The 18,909-nt window shown below is 35.8% G+C and overlaps 1 protein-coding gene across 1 annotated transcript; it reads left to right on the top strand.

The window, feature by feature from the left end:
- The first annotated feature begins 58 nt into the window (after window positions 1-58).
- Window positions 59-18,622, top strand: RPAP3 (RNA polymerase II associated protein 3). Its single transcript, XM_050324609.1, has 17 exons — window positions 59-113; window positions 1,414-1,582; window positions 2,097-2,237; window positions 2,726-2,848; window positions 4,020-4,147; window positions 4,731-4,852; window positions 5,198-5,268; window positions 6,213-6,341; window positions 7,729-7,856; window positions 9,482-9,603; window positions 11,046-11,116; window positions 11,216-11,332; window positions 13,314-13,528; window positions 14,684-14,879; window positions 15,404-15,501; window positions 16,933-17,033; window positions 18,124-18,622. Exons 2-17 carry the CDS (start codon window positions 1,430-1,432, stop codon window positions 18,213-18,215), a joined length of 2,007 nt encoding a protein of 668 aa, XP_050180566.1. The 5' UTR covers window positions 59-113; window positions 1,414-1,429; the 3' UTR covers window positions 18,216-18,622.
- The last annotated feature ends 287 nt before the right edge of the window (window positions 18,623-18,909 follow it).

The following is an 18,909-nucleotide window of genomic DNA, read 5'->3' as shown; positions in this document are numbered from 1 at the left end:
GGCTCGCTCGGCTGCGCTGCATCCGGGGAGGGGCCTCGGCCGCGCGGGGCGGGCGGGGGCGGCGGGGAGAGGCGGCAGCCGAGGCGGCAGCCGGAGCGGGGCACCCGGAGCAGGTGAGGCCGGGGAGGGCAGGATGAGCAGCGGTGCCCGAGCCCCGCGGTGTCGCTACTCCGTGGTCCATTGGCGGCCCGGCGGAGCGAGGGGGAGCCCACCCTGATGGAGTCAGGGCCTCGCTGTAACTTGGGGGCGGTGCAGCGGCGCGCGTTGGGGATCCGGGGGGCTGCTCCGCCCCGGGGCCTCCTGCGGCACGGCCTGGGGAGCCGCTCCCGGCGGGCCCGCCCTGCCCCTGGTGCTGCCGGCCAGGACGTGCGGCTGCTGCCCCGCACAGCCGCGGGAACCGGGCGGCTCTCGGGTGCTGGGAAGGGCCCAGCTCTGAGAATCCAATAAAAGCGCCTTGAGAGGGTGTAAGAGCTGTGCTGGGAAGAGGCCACCGTCACGGTGCGGATGAAGGTTGTTGCTAAGTTGTGTACGGCTAGTGGGTAGCGGAGCAAACTTACATTATACACTAGAACGAAACAGCCAGAGAAGAAACAGCCAGATTTCATGCTAGATTTCTATGTGTTTAGTGGAAACTGTTTCAGTCAGTGATGGCAAAAGGAAAAGTTCAGCAAATCACAACGCATTTTCTCTCATCTTTTGGAGTATCTTATTCTAGCTGCCGTTGGCCAGGATATGTGTACTATCTCTGTAGTTTATTTATACTTACATGAGGCTTGTAACATTGATCCTGAAGCTTTCAGTCAAGAGATTACAGTTAGCAATCATTCATAATTCTTCTCTAAGTTTGTATTTAGCTCATCATGAATTACTTAGTCATGGTTGTTTTCAAAGCATGTTTGTTTCATCCTTTCAGTTTTTTGTGCTATGAACTGTACAAATATGGGGGGGGTTTGAATTGTAACCAAGATTTTTATTTGTAAGATTACTTTTTAATTGTTGCTTGATAATTTTTGATAATAAAACTTCCTCACTTAAGACAGTAAAATTAAGAGCAAAATTTATTATTAATTATTAAGTTTTAATATTATAATTAATTTTTAATTATTTATTAATTATTAAGTTTTCGAGACTTGCTGGCACTTTCAACTGGCACTTTTACCATTGACTTGTTGGGCACTTTACCTTACATTTAGTCAGGAAAGCATGACTTGTTTCTTATGATATACTTTGTTATATCTGAATAATGGCTTCCCTTCATATTTTCAATGACATTTAAATTGTGTTTCTTTTTGATCTCTTAGTATTTAACGTTCCTACTATGCTGTTGGGAAACCTGACTTGCATATAAGTCAGACTTTTTAATTTTGAAATAGTCAGCTTCTTTCTCTACATACTTATCAAATTCCTTTTTAGAAAGCCTTTTTCCACAATGAATGCACCGAATAAAACGATAGAAGTACAGCTGCAAATGAAGCAAAATGCTGAAGAGCTGCAGGATTTTGTGAGAGAATTGGAGAGCTGGGAAAAAGATATTAAAGAAGTGGATTCTGAACTAAGGAAGCAGAGTGGGGTCCCAGAAGAGGTAAAGATCACAAGACCAGTATCAACTTAGCTGTTCATAATGTGATAATGTTTGTAATAATTACATTTATAATAATTACATTTGTTGACTTAAAGTATCGGAATAGAAGGTGTGAACTAACCTAGCTGAAGTAGACCAAAGATTCCTCTGTAAACTGCTCCACCAACAGAACTGTGGGGTAGTAGCCTCTGGAGGTGATGAGGCCAGTAAATTTTTAGTCATTTTGGGGTATATTTATGAGAATATATCTGTGGCAGCATCAGTATCACTTATTTACTGCTGAGTTTTAATATATTGAAATTATTCTTCAGTTATACTCTGCATATTTGCTGTATATTGAAAGATTTATACTTGTCTGTAGTGGTTTTGTGGAGTTCAGGAGAACAGCTTGCTGGATGGATTTCTGAAATAAAACTAGTCAGTGGATACATACTGTATTTAAACATAGGTACTGTAGATACTTCAGTGCGAGTGACTTTCACGCATCTGTTTTATATTAAATTACTTAATTTAGAATTTACCACCAATTCGAAACAAGGCTTTTAAGAAAAAGAAGAAAAGCAAAAGTAAAGTCCCTTCAAAGATAACCTCTGAAGAAAACAAGAAAAACAAGATCAAGTCTTATGATTATGAAGCATGGGGAAAACTTGATGTGGTGAGTCAGAATATTTGATTTATTACCTGAGTCTTGTCCCCAGCTGATGCTGTGTTAAATAAAATTTTGTTATAGTCCTGAGAGTTCAGTCCACAAGTTGTTATCTAACTGTGGTGGGTACCATATGAACATATAAAGTAGCTATCTCCCAAAAAGGTTATGTGTTTAGTATTTGGAATATTGATAAATAGTTGGTTTTCTATTGACTGTGCTTTTTTCCAGCAGATTGAATTTGAGTTTAAGGAAAAAAATCTGTGTTAACAGTAGATCTATGAAAAGGTCATAATTCTAGTAGAATTTAAGATTAAACACAACTGTTAGTATTGGGATAGTTCTCTCTCTTTTGAAATGTGGAGTACTCCTTAGTAGAGAGAGGTAAAAATTTTTGAAAACATGTATATACTTTTCCTAAAACCTTACTTGTATTATTTTGCACTGTTGAATTATAACGAAGGTAATAAGTGGTTTGGGGTTTTTTCTGATTTCAGGATAAAATACTTGAAGAACTCGATAAAGAAGATAGTACTCATGATTCTGTATCTCCGGAATCAGACTCTGAAGAAGATGGAATTCGTATAGATGCAGAAAAGGCTCTTGCAGAGAAGGAAAAGGTTATAGCATTATAGATGTGTGTTATTGTCAGAGTAGCAATTTAGATGTAGGAGCATTCGTAGTTTGTTTTAAAAGATCATCCACTGAGACCACACATCTGGTGGAAGAATTGCCTGTCTGGAAGTTTTTACGTCTCTTTTCCTGCCTATTCCAAAATAGAAAATTCTCACTGCAGTTCTCTTTCTTCTCATCACAAATAGCAGCAAACCTGTCAGATTCTGATTAATGGATGCTTACGATGATAAATATATTGATGACATTTTGCTTTGAGAAGTTGAATTGCTGTATAGAATTGCCATATAGGTCAAACTGTTTTTTACCTGAACAAAACACCTGAGTGTCCCAAAATAAATCCTCAAAAATTTAGAGACGGTCCCTTTGTGAGGCCTCTACATCTGGGAATGATGGATGAACTTGTATGTCTCCTTTGCTTTAGTAATTTCAAGTTTGTACCAGTTCCATTTTACCTAATAAGGTGGGATACAGAGAGAGATCTATCTCATGATTCATTGCCATGAGAAATAGGCTAAGTTATGTAGCAACTTGTGTGGTTTTGGGAAAGTTCCTTGTTTGTAAACAATCACCTAGCCCATCTCTCAGTGCATGCTTTACTTCAGAAGAGTTTTAGTTTTGATTTGGTATTTCTGTAAGTTTTTTTGTGTTATTTTTTGGGGATTTTTTTGGTGTTCTTCTGTGGAAATTCCTAAACGTGTAACCTGCAGTCTGCACTGAGCAATTGAGGTGCCTTTTACCATTATCATCTTGACTGCAATGAAGTACTTGAGGGTACATGAGATAAAAGTTGTGTCCCAAAGGAGGGAGAAATGATAATAATTACCTTGGAAAGCAAAGGTGCCTAATCTAGTTACTAAAAACTTAAAAAAACCCAAATAAACAAAAATTCAGTAATTTAAGCAGCTGTGTATGTGCTTGTAATCAGTTTCTGGAAATGACCTACAGATACTGAAAATCAATATTTTGTAAAACCCTGTCATTGCATATATCATGGGAACTATTTAATGTGTGGGATGCTTTAGAATATATTAGTTTAAAAACACTTTTCACAGTAAAACAGTACTTCTTGAGAAATGTTTTTTTTCCCCACCAAAAATTAGCAACATGTCTGTGAATGTAAAGTAACTTGCTGAAAAGGCTTTTTTCTATTTGCAGGGTAATAACTACTTTAAACAAGGAAACTTTGATGAAGCTATAAAATGCTATACTAGAGGGATGCATTCTGATCCATACAATCCAGTATTGCCCACAAACAGAGCATCGGCTTTTTATAGAATGAGAAAGTAAGACTTGCATTGTGAAATCTGTAATGTTTTCTTACGTGAAATGCTACCTTTGGATTTTTTGTCTGGTTTTAAGTCTTGATTATATATCATGCTGTGATATAGTCTATGTAAAACTGCTGTTTCAACCTGCCTTTCAATTTCCAAGTAAAATAAGAATCACTAGGATAAGGAATCTAGTAGTCTCCCTCATCTATTTTTCCTCTGCTTTCATGCTAAAGTTCACTGTCTTCTATGTTAGAATGTAACACTTGAAGAAAAAAGAGGAAGTTCATCATCTAAATTGCCTTTCAGATTCAGTGAGCTCTTTTTCTAAGGCTTTGATTTTTTTGGGGGTAGAAAGGTTACAGAGGAGTTGACTTATTCTTTCTGTGGTAGTAGAGGCTGTTGACCTCTGTTTTCCTTGTTTTGATGTATTCCGAATCAAGAGATGTTTAAATATTTGTTCTGTGCCCCTTCTGAAGTATGTAAGATTTCCATTTTATCAAGAACTTGGGAAGGTTCAAAATAAGATAAATTGCTAAAGTTTTGTGTTTTTGTTACCTAGATGTGTCCAAACTATTCAGTCCTTTCTCTTTGATAGGTTTTCTGTTGCGGAATCTGATTGCAATTTAGCACTTGCTTTAGATAAAAATTACGTTAAGGCTTATGTGAGAAGAGGGGCCGCTCGCTTTGCTTTGAAAAATCTTCAAGGTGCTAAAGAAGGTGGGTCTTTTTAAAATTCTTTCCTTAGAATACATATAAGCTTGATTAGGGCTTGTGTGATCTGCTTATTTGAGGTAGGAATTTAATTTTTGTTTCCTATAAACAAAGAAATGAAATACCATGTTGCATATCCTTCTGGCAAGGTAAAGTTCAAGTAGCAAGTCCCAATGATTGCTGCAGATATTAGTAGTTCTAGAATAATTCAGCTTTAAATGTCTTAGAATGATGTATTCCTTGCAATATCTCAGGTTTCTTGAGTAACTACAGAAAAAAGATTATCTCAAAAGAATGCTCTTACTGATCTGTCCTTGCTACCTGAAACATATTTTTCTGGTCTTCTGATAGATTATGAAAAAGTTTTGGAGCTGGATGCAAATAATTTTGAAGCTAAAAATGAACTGAAGAAAATTGATCAGGTAATAAGTTTAATAGACTCTAGCATAAATTAATACACACTGTTCAGTCTATATCAATCTGTATTTATAACAGGAACTGATTCAACAAATTGTCATGCTTTCTATGGCATTTGAAGTTCATTGAAGTCAACATCTGTAATTGATTTACTTCTGGATAAACTAGCATATACGCAAACATCAGTGTAATAGTGAATCAGCAGACTAAGACTGTGTGTACACCATCTGGGGTTTTTTGTTTGGTTTTGGTTTTTTTGGTCACTTGGGGGTTTTTAATTTTCCCTCATTTTCTACTTCCAGTGTTAATGCTTCTTTCAGTCAAACTTGCTACAAGGTAGCACAACACGAGAGAACCTCTGTGTTCTCTTGGCCTTTAAAACTGGACAGCTAGCCTGCTTGTAGTCCCACTGATTGCTGTGGTCAGCCAAACTAGGAAGTTGTTTTGAGCAGAGCATAGTAGTCTACTGCCATTCTGATCCCTTTCATGACAGAGAGAGAATGTTGATAATGACGACTTACCAAATATAAGCTTACTTGTCAGTGCTGTATGAATATGCTTATACCTCTTCAACTGTATTTTTGAAAGTGCTTGAAAAGTTTGTTTTAGGAATGAAGACACAAAGTTTCCAGGAATTGAGGAAATAAATGATTTGTGAATTGGAGTATATACAAACAGGTTTCATGAGTCATTTTGCATTGTGCTTCAGAAATTACATGCTTTTTATTTACCAAATATTATTCTGACTCGCAGTCCCTCATAGAGATACATTTTCAAGAAACAATTTAAAATGGTCTGTTTAATTTGTATTCAATTTACAACACAGGCACTTGTGTTAAAAAGTTTGGCAGATGTTTGCATCTTAAAAGTTTAGAGTTTATTGTAATTTGTGTTCTGAAAATGTGTAAGTGGAGACATTATTACTGAGGGAAAAAATTCATCTTTGCAGGCTCTGTCATCAAAAGCAAGTTCAGAACAGAAAGAGTTTGAAGATGTCAGAACAGGATTAACAGACGGAGAGAAGCAGTGCATTGAAGAGCAGCAGCTCAAGCAGAAGGCTATTGCAGAAAAAGATCTGGTAAATCACAGGTTCTGGTGGAACAGGAGAGACCTAGTAAAGACAAGTGTTGTGTTGTGCTTATAGCTATGCAAATGTATAAATTAAACCTGATGCTGTCTTAAACTTCATAAATGCAGTGTCCTTGGCATAACCTTAATTGTGTCCCATTCTGGGCTCTGTAGGGAGGTGAGTGGGACAGTGAGTTCTGTTTGGATTCTTCTGGAGGAAGAAGTATGCAAGGTAGCTTTTATGGCCCAAATTGCATATGCTGAATTTCAAATATGTGGTAAGACAAGTAGAACCTGAACTGCACTTAACAAAGATCCCATTTCTCCATTATTATATGCATTTTGATCCTGACCCCTGCTTGTCTAAGTACAGTTGTGGATTATTTCTTGTGGTTTTAAACCTTTGATTGCATGATGAAAAGGAGTTATAAGACGGACTTTGGGGGTGCAGGCAACAATGACAAAAAAGCATATTTCTGGATACATAGTCTTAACTCAAAGTTGGCTTATTGATTTCTCCATCTCACCACTCTTTCAATTAAGAAATAACATTACCAACTAAATCACCAATTTTATATCTGTTCACTTACCCAGCTATGTAACTTCTGACTAGTTACCAATATTCAAAACTGTTACACTGGCTGTGAGAAGTAATTAGTAGGAAAAGAATGAAACCCTACATGAAGTAGGTAGAAGGAACAAGAGTTTTAATAGATCACATAACAGAAATTTCAGTCTAATGCAATACTTCATTGGTAGCAAAGTTGACTCACTGCAGGCCTATTCCTGGCAACATGGATCTTGTCAAGTCTGAACTATGGCCTTTCATTTTTTACCAGTGAGTAGAGTAGAAGCAGAGGAGATATGTGGCTTCATATTAGTACTGAGAAGCAAAAGATAGTTTTAGTCCCCCAAAAACAAACAAAAAAGTAATTTTCTTGTATAGAGCATTAATTACAAACCAACAACGTTTGTATTATATATCCCCAGGTAATATTTGGGAATAAGATTTGTGGATGTAGCAGGGTAAAGATGAATTCGTGCAGTGCAAAAGTCATGTTGAAAGGGGAATTGTAAAGGTTCAGCTCATGTTTAAATTCAGGAGTTGCAGGATGGCTTATCCTGCACATCAAGCATAAAGATAAATACAAGGTTGTAGATTTAAGTGTGCACTTAAACTCTTCATGCAGCAGATTTTTTTATCCTTGAAGTATTAGAAATAATTAAGATACCTTTTGTGTTCTATCTAGATATGAGGAAATATGCCATAAATATCTGGCTTGATATGGGTGTTTTTTGTGATCTGTACTTGTGATGTTGTGACCCTGTTTGCTAAAAGGATTCATTGCACTGGATCTTTCTTAATGCTCTTTTTTTTTCTGACCTAAATATTCCAGGGTAATGGTTATTTCAAAGAAGGAAGGTATGAGGCTGCAATAGAATGTTACACCCGTGGTATCGCAGCAGATGGCACTAATGCGCTGCTGCCAGCTAACAGAGCCATGGCCTACCTAAAGATTGAGAAGTAAGTGGAATTGCAAATGCTGTATTGTTTGTTTGATGTGAACTAGACAGAACAATGATCCAGTAGATTTTCATTCAAGTTCAGATATTGTCACTCCTTCTAATTCTTGTTACAATTCAGTCTAGAATAAATCATGTTGAAAGCAGTAAAGGAAAGGGAACAAATCTGTATGTGTGATCTTGCAATGCATTTTGTAGAAAAAAGTTCTGAGAAAATGAAATAGCACCAGTATGAAATTACAGCTTCTAAAGTTGGTTGTTTGTTCTTTTATATGTATAAAGTTCAGATATTCACCTTTCTGAAAGGAACTGCCTGAACCTTTGTCTTTTTTGACTATAAAACATGCTCAGCTACTAATGTTGCACTGTAAAAAGAAGTGGATTATAGCTTTTGACTTCAAAGAGAATGAATACAAGCTTTTTCTGGAAATTGTGATATTTTAAAATTTTTTTTTAAATTCACTAATGGAGACATGTATGTGTAGTTTGTTTATTTTTTAATTAAGCTTTATCCAGCTAACCCAGAAACAGTAGGAAATGCATGCTTTTTAGCAAATTAGATAAGTTTCATATGACCATTTTTGAAATCTGAAATTTTTTTGAGTTGCTGGTGGTGTGATAGTTTAAAACTTTCAAGATGGTAGCATGAGAAGCAGAGAGTTCAGTGTTGTGTTGGTCATGTGTTCTGTGACAAGGCTGGGTGTCTGTAAAGACAGTACATTGATCTCAAATTAGGATATTATAAAATAGGTTGCATGGCTGGTATTTTTGACACAACAATTATTATTTAAAGTATATCAGAATGCAAGTAATATTCTCTGAGATTCAGAGAAAGTGATACTTTAATTGAATTGCCAAGCAAGAAAATCGATTCTGTTTGATAAGTCTGTGTATCATGAGTCTTTACATTTGAAAGAGAATCAAACATAAAACAGAAGCTCATTGGTATTCATACAAACTGCTAGTATTGATAAGAACTGCAAATAAAAATTAATTTCTGTAAATTTAATGGTATTTTGAAGAAGAAGAGGAATGAATGAAAATATTTTAATGAGCACATAGTGGAATCATGATCTAATATAACTAAATACAAATGGGATGGAAAAATTTGATCTTAAAATAAACAAATAACACTAATGCAAGGATTTACTGAACTTCCCATTCTGAAATAGTTAAGGACAAGTCACAGAAGTTCAGATGTAGAAAAATTTATTCTCATGTTGGCTTGCTTCTCCTTCCTTGTACTTTGTAATGGTATTTCTGATTTTCAGAAGTACAAAGCCATGGTAGTGACTTTGATTTTAAGACTATTGAATGTTTAAAGTGAACTCTGCTCTGACAAGCTTTAAACATTTATTTTCACAGAGGAAGTGAATTTTTCTGTTACGAGATGCCATAAGATTTGACTCAAATTTCAAGGTGCTGAAAAATCATATTTTATGCTTTTTTTTTGTTTGTTTGGTTTTTTTGGGGTTTTTTTGTTTACATTGTAGCTCAGTGATATGTATATGTATGTAGGAAATTAGGATCTACCTTTATATTTTAATTGGTTTGGGTAGATCTGTGTTTTCAGTTGAAACTTCCTGTTGAAACTGATTATTAATTTTGTACTACTCTTTTGATGAGATATGAAGAGGCAGAAAATGACTGTACACAAGCTCTGCTCTTAGACGCCTCGTATTCTAAAGCTTTTGCCAGAAGAGGAGCTGCCAGAGTTGCTCTTGGAAAGCTAAAAGAAGCTATGCAAGGTATGACTTTAAATTAGACTAAATGTGACAGGTAATGAGATCAGTATAAGGACATGCTGATTTTTTTTACTCGGACTAATCAGTATTATCAGTGCAAAAAGGAAAAACTGAGGGATTTTGTTGGGTTTCACTGAACATGTATAAAAACTCTTGTGTTGATATCCATGTGTCGGCAAGACAGTTTTGTGTGAAATTACAATTGTTATTGTTTATGATAAATAGTAAAATAGTTTTGAAAAATTTGTTTAAAAAGGGGGTCATGGTATAAGCATTAGGATGACCTATGACTGGACTCTGAGGCAAATTGAGAACTGGATGAAAAGCAGATCCCAGAGGGTTATATCAGTGTCAGAGGCTCTAATTGGAAGCCTGTCACTAGTGGTATCCCCCAGAGTTCAGTACTGGGCCCAGTATTGTTTAACTTATTCATCAGTGACTTGGATGAAGGGGCAGACACCTCCTCAGCAAATTCCCTGGTGACATAAAGCTGGGAGGAGTGGCTGATATCCCAGAGTGCTGTCCTTCAGAAGGACCTCAGCAGGTTGGAGAGATGGGCGGAGAAGAACTGTCTGAAATTCAACAAAGTCAAATACAGGGTACTGCACCTGGGGAAGAATAACCCCATGCACCAGGGTAGTCTGGGGTCTGACCTGCTGGAAAGCAGCTCTGCAGAGAAAGACCTGGGGGTCTTGGTGGACAACAAACTGTCCATGAACCAGCAGTGTGCCCTTGTGGCCAGAAAGACCAGTGGTATCCCAGGGTGCATTAGTAAGAGCATTGCCAGTAGGCTGACGAAGTTGATCCTATCCTTCTCAGCCCTAGTGATGCCACATCTGGAGTACTGTGAACAGTTCTGGGCCCCTCAATATAAGAGAGACATGGAGCTCCTGGAGTAGGCGCAGTGGAGGGTGACAAATATGATTAAGGGACTGGAGCATCTCTTATGAGGAGAGGCTGAGGGAGTTGGGCTTGTTCAGCCTTGAAAAGAGATGTCTGAGAGGGGACCTCATCAGTGAGTGTATCTGAAGGGAGGATGTCAAGAGAATGGATCCAGAGTCTTCTTGGTGGTGCTGAATATTAGGACAAGAGGCAATGGACAGAAACTGAGGCACAGGAAGTTCCGCCTTAATATGAGGAAGAACTTCTTTACTGTGTGAGTGACTAGAACAGATTCCCCAGGGAGGTTGTGGAGTCTCCCTCACTTCAGGAACCATCTGGACACAATCCTGAGCCTTGTGCTCTAGGATGAACCTGCTTGAGCAGGGAAGTTGAACCAGAGGACCCACTGTGGTCCCTTCCAACCTTGCCCATTCTGTGATTCCGTGACTTACGTGCCTTTAATTAATTTTAGAGCTGTGAAAGGAAAATAGAAGGTTTAAGAATCTGCCATGAGTACACTGTAACTTGTAAAATCTACAGCTTATATGTTGTTTTTCACCCAGATTTTGAAGCTGTTCTGAAGCTGGAACCTGGAAATAAACAAGCAATGAACGAACTTGCTAAAATAAGGAATGTATGTATGCTTATGCAAGTTTGGTGGTTTTTTGTTTCTTTGGGAGTAATTGTTCATCAAACTTCTGATCTTTTGGATAACGTGCCAATTTTTTTTCAGGAATTAACTGAGAAAGAACAGCGAACTCATCAAGAATATCCTGCGGTATTGATAAAAGAAACAGAAATAAAAAATATAGTGAAACTGATTGATGACCCATTACAGATTAAAACAACAGTAAGTTGTTTTGTGAGTTGCTTTCTATAATGATGGGTAAAGTAGAGCTTAAAAATCTACTTCTTGTAGATTAACTCTTGGCTTGTGGAAAGCCAGAAATTGCTCTTGATATGTTTCAAGAACATACATGTACATGGAAATGCTGAAGTTAACAGCAGCAGTGGTGTAAGCATTCAAGCCTACAGTACCACCTTCAGAAAACATGATGTATGCATACTTTTATAATGTGAAATAGGGAGGCAACCCCACAGCCCTGTCCCGTGTCTATAGCTAACATTGCAGTTCAGAGGAAAAGGGAGGCAATTGAGTCTCTGTGTTTGATTGCAGGCTTGACAAAGCCCTGGGTAAACTTTCCTTCTTTTCTTCTGCTGTTTACAGTTTCTACAGCAGCACCATAGTGGTAATAAGACATTTTGCCTATGCTGCTGTCACGCAGAGCTACTGCAAGAGCTTTGAGCCTGCATTTTTATCCACATAAACTGTAGAACAGCAGGGTAGTGGTTTTCAATAAGCAATATTTTTTGACTATGAATTGTCAGTGGTTATAGATTAATGAGTTATATATGAAAAAATATGATAATACAGAGAGTAATACCAGCATTCTTTATGTATTAGGCTTCCTCTTTTAGTGCATTTAATCTTTATACATTAAGAAATGAGTTATGTAAGTGCAAAACTTACTCATGCTTTTGTTTGTATGTACTTATTCTGTGTAATGTTCTGCTTTTGATAATTTGAAAATATTTGCTTACCTTCATGAAATATATAATTTAGATGGATAGTTTTAGTAGAAAGTGGTTATTTTGATCCTTTGGGAGGGGGGATTATTATGTGCTCTCTATAATTAGATACAATATTTCTATAAATCATAATTAATTTATTTAAGGTCTGATGTACCTGAAGTATTACTGACAATTATATATATTAAGTGTTCAGGAGATACTAAACTGGTTGTATTTCTCTTGTTATTCTGTTAAAGTAGAAGTATAGATGAAAATCTGTGCTTTTAGTACTGCCCAACGATTGCAGAGAGAACTGAAATTTTATTTCGTATCTGCTAGTCAGCCACAGTGATGAGATGGTATTGGCTGTCAATACAGCAAGATGACAAGGGGCTTTTTTTACATGATTTAAAGCAGTCTGCAGACTGCAGTGAAGACTTAACAATGGGATCGTGTTAGCATTGGACACAGAAATCTGCCATTTCTTAAAAGTCTCAGTTGTTGAGTATGTTTAATCATGTGCATTTGCATCAGTATTTCTAGAGCAATACATGCTATTTGCATGTTCAGAAAATGAAATTCCAAAGCAAAAAGTGATGTTTTTTTTGTTTTGTTTTGTTTTGTTTTTTTTTAATGCAAGACCTGTGAAGGTGGTGCTAGGTGATGGCCAAAAATAATGATAATCATGTAGAGATTGAAGAGGCTGAAACCTTTTAGTTACTGTGTTCTCTAGTGGTGGAATTAATTACCTTTCAATATATGTAACTTGGTTAGTCAACAGAGTTGAGTTATAGAGATTTATTATGTCAACATTTTAAATTGTGGGTCAATGATTGTATTGCTGGATATTTTCTTGTCTTGCTAGATTACATACAAAGTGACTGCATCATTGGTCAAAGCATATGATAGATCTTGCCTGTTCAACCTTAGCAGGAAAAAAGGTGTCGATTTTTAATTATTATTATTTTAATTATTACTGTGAAAACACAATGCAGATTCTGAGATCCTCTAGAGTAAGTATATACTGGTTTATGAGGGAAAAGCAATAAAATTATCATATCAGGCTTCATGTAGAATTTAATCAAGTTTCCTTTTTTGCCATTTACCTTTATTGAAAGTGTCTTCTATGTGCACCACTACAGATGTAACTGATTATCATAAGATTATTTTAAATTATGATTAAATTTAACCTGTGTCAGGGGCCTGTATAAACACTTGTGTTGAGTCTGCATATGATATGTGCTATGCGTTCTGTTTAGAAGCCATTGCGAAGAATAGAAATTGAAGAAGTTGATGATGATGATACACCAGATGGGGACTTGCCCAGCACTACTTCTGTAGTCAATGACTGGAGGAATTCAGTGAGTGTTGAAAGAACAGAGACTCTAGATCAGGATGATCTCTTGGCTACAACAGATATTCCAAAAGCAAAGCACCTGAAAATAGAAGAAATCAGTGATACATCACCATTAAAGTAAGTATAATAATGATCCTCTTTTAAAAAGCAAAATGTAGTTGAAAGGTAATCTTCATTTCCAGATGTCTACATGTGGTGAGGTATCAAATACATTTTGGAGAATCTGAATTAAAAAGAAAATGTTGAAAGAAACTGCAGTTCTGGCACATCTACCTCTTTGATCGTGCAGTGGTTGAGTCAAGTGTGATCTATTTAGTGTCAGATGGAAAACTCACACTGAAAATAAAAATAGTCATAATGTTTTCCTGCATACCATACTCTCTCTTGCTTGTGCACTCCATCTTCCCTAGCTGTGATTTTTATTTGTAGTGGTTTAGAATAGATTTTTGGCAAAGTTCAAGTATTCTTTGCACACCAGTTGTGTGAGAGAAGAGGAGCAGATAAGTGTCAACACACTTTCCTCTGCTGAGCATTCAGCTAATAACTTCAGATTTACTCAGAGCTTCTAAGTTACATTGTGTTAGTTAGGCAAACTCAAATCTGGCTTGCTGAAACTACACTAAAGAATAGAAGGTTTCTCTTTGCTGAGGGTTGGAACTCTACTTGTTGTCCACTGCATTGATACTGTCTCATTTTGTTAATAGTAAATACTTTTTATGGAACCCTGATTGAAGAATTTATATGAGAAACACTTCCTCTTCACCCACCTTTTCCAGCTCAGTTAGATGGATTTACTGTGAAGTGTTGAAGAAAAAAGTATATTCTTAGCTATTTTATAATGTCTGAAAAATAAATGGACTTAAGTGACAACTTATAAGACAAAAAATAGATCCACTGCTATCAGTGTTGAAACCAGTTTGTTCATTTGACATGGTTATTGTTTTGCATTATGAAATTGCACAAAATGTTATTTTTTTAGTTATGTATTGGAGAAACATACCATAAAATGCAGGTATTTCCAGAAACAAGGAGAGGCTGAGTAAATTTAAGTATTTGCAGATGTGTTTGCAGTATTTCTTTTTAGAAAAGGTGAATCAAATATAAAACTTTTATAGATTAAAGAGATTTTTAAATATCTGCTTAAGCTAAAACACATTATTTTTAAAATAATTGTTAGTATTTTAACTTTTAATAAATAGATCTCCAGTAAGGTCTCAGTGTAGGATTTCCTTAAAAGTTTTCTTGATTATGTATTTCAAAATACCTTTGCAGGCTTCCTGTTAGCGTGAAAGGAATTTCATCAACATTGCATTCAGCTTCCCCTGCAAGCAAACAGAGAGAAAAAGATATCAGAAGGTCATTTATGTCTGCTTCTCCAGTTCCTGCTGTTCCTGCAAACTCTTTCCAGCTTGAGTCTGACTTCAGGAAGTTGAAAGACTGCCCAGAAAACATGTACTTGTACCTGAAGGTATGAAATGTAGAGTATCAACAGAACTATCAATAGTTCTTCAACTGATGCTGAAGAAACAGCACACTTAGGTGGAAGAGAGAGCTGTGTTTAGAATGTGTTAACAGTGTACAATAGCACCTTTTTTTTAATTGCCTTCACAAACAGTTTGGTCTACATCTGAGTATTTCTTCACTTGTGCCTGACTTTTCACTCACTTTGAGTGTATAATCTTTATTTTTCAATCATACACCCTTGTTCTTTAAAGACTTAAATACATTAGTAACCATTTTAAATTGTAATTTTTCAAGTGAATGCTTCTAGGGTAATTAGACATAGCAACAATTTTAAACTGAACAAATGCTTGAAACACAGCCAAAAACAACCCCAAAATTGATATTTAATGTCACATAGTGTCATGTGGGGTTCATTTGTTTTCATGCACTTCAGCATTGTCCAAGACATTCTTAAAATGGACATCTGATTCTCATGACTTAGTTGTATTTGTTTTGTCCAAAAATAACACTTTTTCAATTTTTCCTAAGCAAATAGAACCCTCGCTTTATGCAAAGCTGTTTCAGAAATCCTTAGATCCAGATTTGTTTAACCAGATACTGAAAATTCTACATGATTTCTACATTGAGTAAGTTTAACTCCTCCTTTGTTTTACATTCCTTATTGCTATTCTGAGGGGTTTGGGGGTTTATTTTTTTATTTGACAGGAGGGAGGTTGGTTTTTTATTGTGTGCTTGTTTGTGGTCTTTTTCTCTCTAGTCCCAACCTCAGGCATACAAAATTACTTCCAGGACATAACATTACATGAACATAATATAGTAATTGGAATGACTCAATTGTTCCTTCATAAGAAATGAAACTTATCTTGAAAAATCAGATAGAAAAGAAGTGAAGAAACATTTTTTTACTGTGGGCTGTTAAATTCTTCTAAGGAGGAGGAGAAAGTAGCATTAGACTGCATGAAATAACTTTTATTGCTGTGTGTATTCTGTTATCACATATAATTGCACATTGTCTTCTATTTTAACTTTCTAAAACTGAGAAATTCAGAGAGGTTTGGTTTTATGCCATGCTTATTGTGATGCACTGAGACTTCTAATTATGTGCTAGCATTTTACAGTAGCCTGTGGTAAATCTGTGTTGGAGACTGAAGTTCTGATAAGACAGGACCTGACAAATTATTTTTGAAATTTCTATCCACACTACCATTTGAGTGCTAAAGTTCATTTTGCCTGTCAGAGGCAGTGTGCTGCTTCTCTGAATTAGTTTTTCTGAGAGCACACACTAGAAATGTTTTTAGGGCATTGTTTTATGTAGAAGAGCAAACATAAATCAATGTTTGCCTTTCCTTTGGTTTCCTTAAAAGTCAAATATCTGTCATATGGATGAAAAATGCTGTCTTCAGACATACTGTCCTGCATTTGGTGGTATGACATATAAAGGGTAGGAAGTTGAAATTGTTTGCTGTGAGGTAAAAGTTCTGTCTCCCTTCTGAAGAAGTGTGAAGTTATGGAAGAAAAATACTGTTTGTTCGTGTCTGTAACAAAGACAGTGTCTGTTTACTATTGACCAGAAGAATGTAAAATGAACACAATCTAGAAATTTTCTGTATGGATAAAAATATAGGCAACTGTAGTTGGCTCAGCTTTTTGCTGAGTTTCTTGTGGCCACAGGTGCTTCTTCCTTTCACGCTACCCCAGTATGTACAGAAATGATGATGTTATGGCCAGGTGTAAGCACTAAATCATGTAATAGGCAATTTGTACAGGACCAGCAGTCAGTTTGCATCACTCTAGGTTTTTATATTGCTTCCCTTTCGCTCTGTAGAAGAATCATACTTACATAACGGTTTCTGGATATTGACTTTTTGTACTGTGAATGGAAGAATGAATAGGAAAGACAAGAAAGGTACAGAATAGGAGAAACAGAGAAGGGAATTCTATTTTATTGGTCCTCTAATTTCTTCTTCCTGAGTTCTTTAATATTGCTTGCAGTTACTAATCTTTCTCATCAACAGATCAACAGTAGCTATTTTTATATTTTTAATAATCTTCTTCAGGAAAGAGGAGCCATCACTCATCCTTGAAATCCTCCAAAGGCTCTCTGAATTAAAAAGATTTGACATGGCAGTAATGTTTATGTCAGGCTCAGAGAAAAAAAGTAAGTAATCTGGTAGTGCTTTTTAAAACTCATTTTGTGATACTCTAGAGTCTAACAAAAAATATGTAAAATTTAATACTATTCTTGTTTATTCCATATAATAATCAGTTTAGTTGTCTAGCTTTTTGATTATTCTAGAAGTTAATATGAATGTCATGTAGCTTTTCTTAATCCTTTGATTCCATATTTATTATTTAGATTTGGAAACTATAGCTAAATCCTGTTATTTTAATCAGTAATACCACTGCATTTTATTCTGATAAGCTTCACTAGCATGTCAGTTTCTAGCTGGTAATGTAAAATATTTATGAATTTGTATGAAATCTTGTGTCTGAGATAACAGGTATCCCGATTACACAGTTTCCGCAATTTACAACTATTTCTTGACAAATCCTGACTTTTCTATTGGCAAAAGAATGTAGATGTCTCTAAACCACTCAACCTGGTTTTTGGTCCTGTTCTTGAGGCATCAGTTATTTTAGTTTGCAATTCAAGTTGACATTGGCTTGAATTTATGGTTTATAAAAGTGGGGTTTATATCACACTTTTTATTTATTTAGCACACCAGACAGACTATGTAATAGTGAGATACTTAAAAGCAAAACATTTATCTGGGACCAAGTAATGTTAAATTTACTATCTATAGCTGAGTTTCACTAATAACCATTATACTTTCAAAATATTAATTTGTGAATTTTGTTAAAATAACGTATTTAAGTGCAAGTAAATTCCTCTTACAAATTGCTTTCACGCCTTTAACCTTATGTAAGCTTTATCTGCCATCTGGCATTAACTTTTATCTTCTGCATTTAATGGCATAGTGTCAAGATAGTAAACAAAATAAAAGCTCTCTGTTGTCAGGATTATACACTGTTTAAGGAAATGTTGTTAGGCAGCTCCTGGGTGTCAAAACAAAGTGAGAATTTCCTTTTACTGCTTTTTTCCGTCCTTAGTAGTTCTAAAAATGTATTCATACTTCAGCTGTATAATCCATAGACCACTTTCTCTCACTGGGGAAATAATTGGACTAATTTACTTTAAGAGCATGAATCAAAAAAATAACCATTCATGTTGGGATTTTCTTTTACAGTTACACAGGTATTATTCAATCATGTGAACCACATGGGATTAAAAGATGCTTCTGTTGAAGAATTGAAGAAGAAATATGGCATTTTCTCTTAGTAAGATGACTGACGTGTAAATTTCCATTTCTTCACTTTTTTCATGTGGAAATCAGTTAAGAAATGTAAAAAGACTGGAATTTTGTTGCTTTTTATAAATGAAACTCTTAAACTTGGTTTAACCAAATGGTAAGTGCCTGAAGAGAGAATTATTTAGTTCTGCAGGTACAGTTGCAACAATACAGTTGAAACAATACAATTGAAACAGTACAGATATACGTTTTCTTCAGCAGCATCTCTTTACCTGAGAAACAGTTGAGCAAATTGGCATTCAGGATTTGGACTGTAGATAGAGATCTTTATTAAAAAGAAAAAAAATTATAAACATGTCTTTGGTAAGAATCAAATGTTGTATATTAGAAATGTGCATGTTTTTTTATTTTAGAAAATAAAAAATGTTGAACTGAAGATACTGCATTTCTAAGAAGTTTTTTTATTAAGGTGCCTAAATCACTCTTCTCTAAAGATCACATCAGAACTTGTACTGCAGAAAATGAACCTGAGTTATGATGGCAAAAAAATTTCAAAATTTTTACTTGATTTTACCTAAAAGTAGAGCTTTAGCATTGGCAGCTGAGAACCTCGAAACTTGAACTGTGATTGCAGAATAGAAGGAAGACAAATATTGTAGAATTAAACTAAAAGTTTAATGAAAAACACTTGTCTTCTTTCAAGAGTACTTTTAAAATAATCTG

This window comes from Myiozetetes cayanensis, unplaced genomic scaffold (assembly GCF_022539395.1).
Source record: "Myiozetetes cayanensis isolate MyiCay16 unplaced genomic scaffold, myiCay2020 scf3, whole genome shotgun sequence".
NCBI classification, from domain to species: Eukaryota; Metazoa; Chordata; class Aves; order Passeriformes; family Tyrannidae; genus Myiozetetes; species Myiozetetes cayanensis.
Note: the sequence above shows the minus strand (reverse complement) of the source record. Positions and strands in the feature narration are given on the sequence as shown.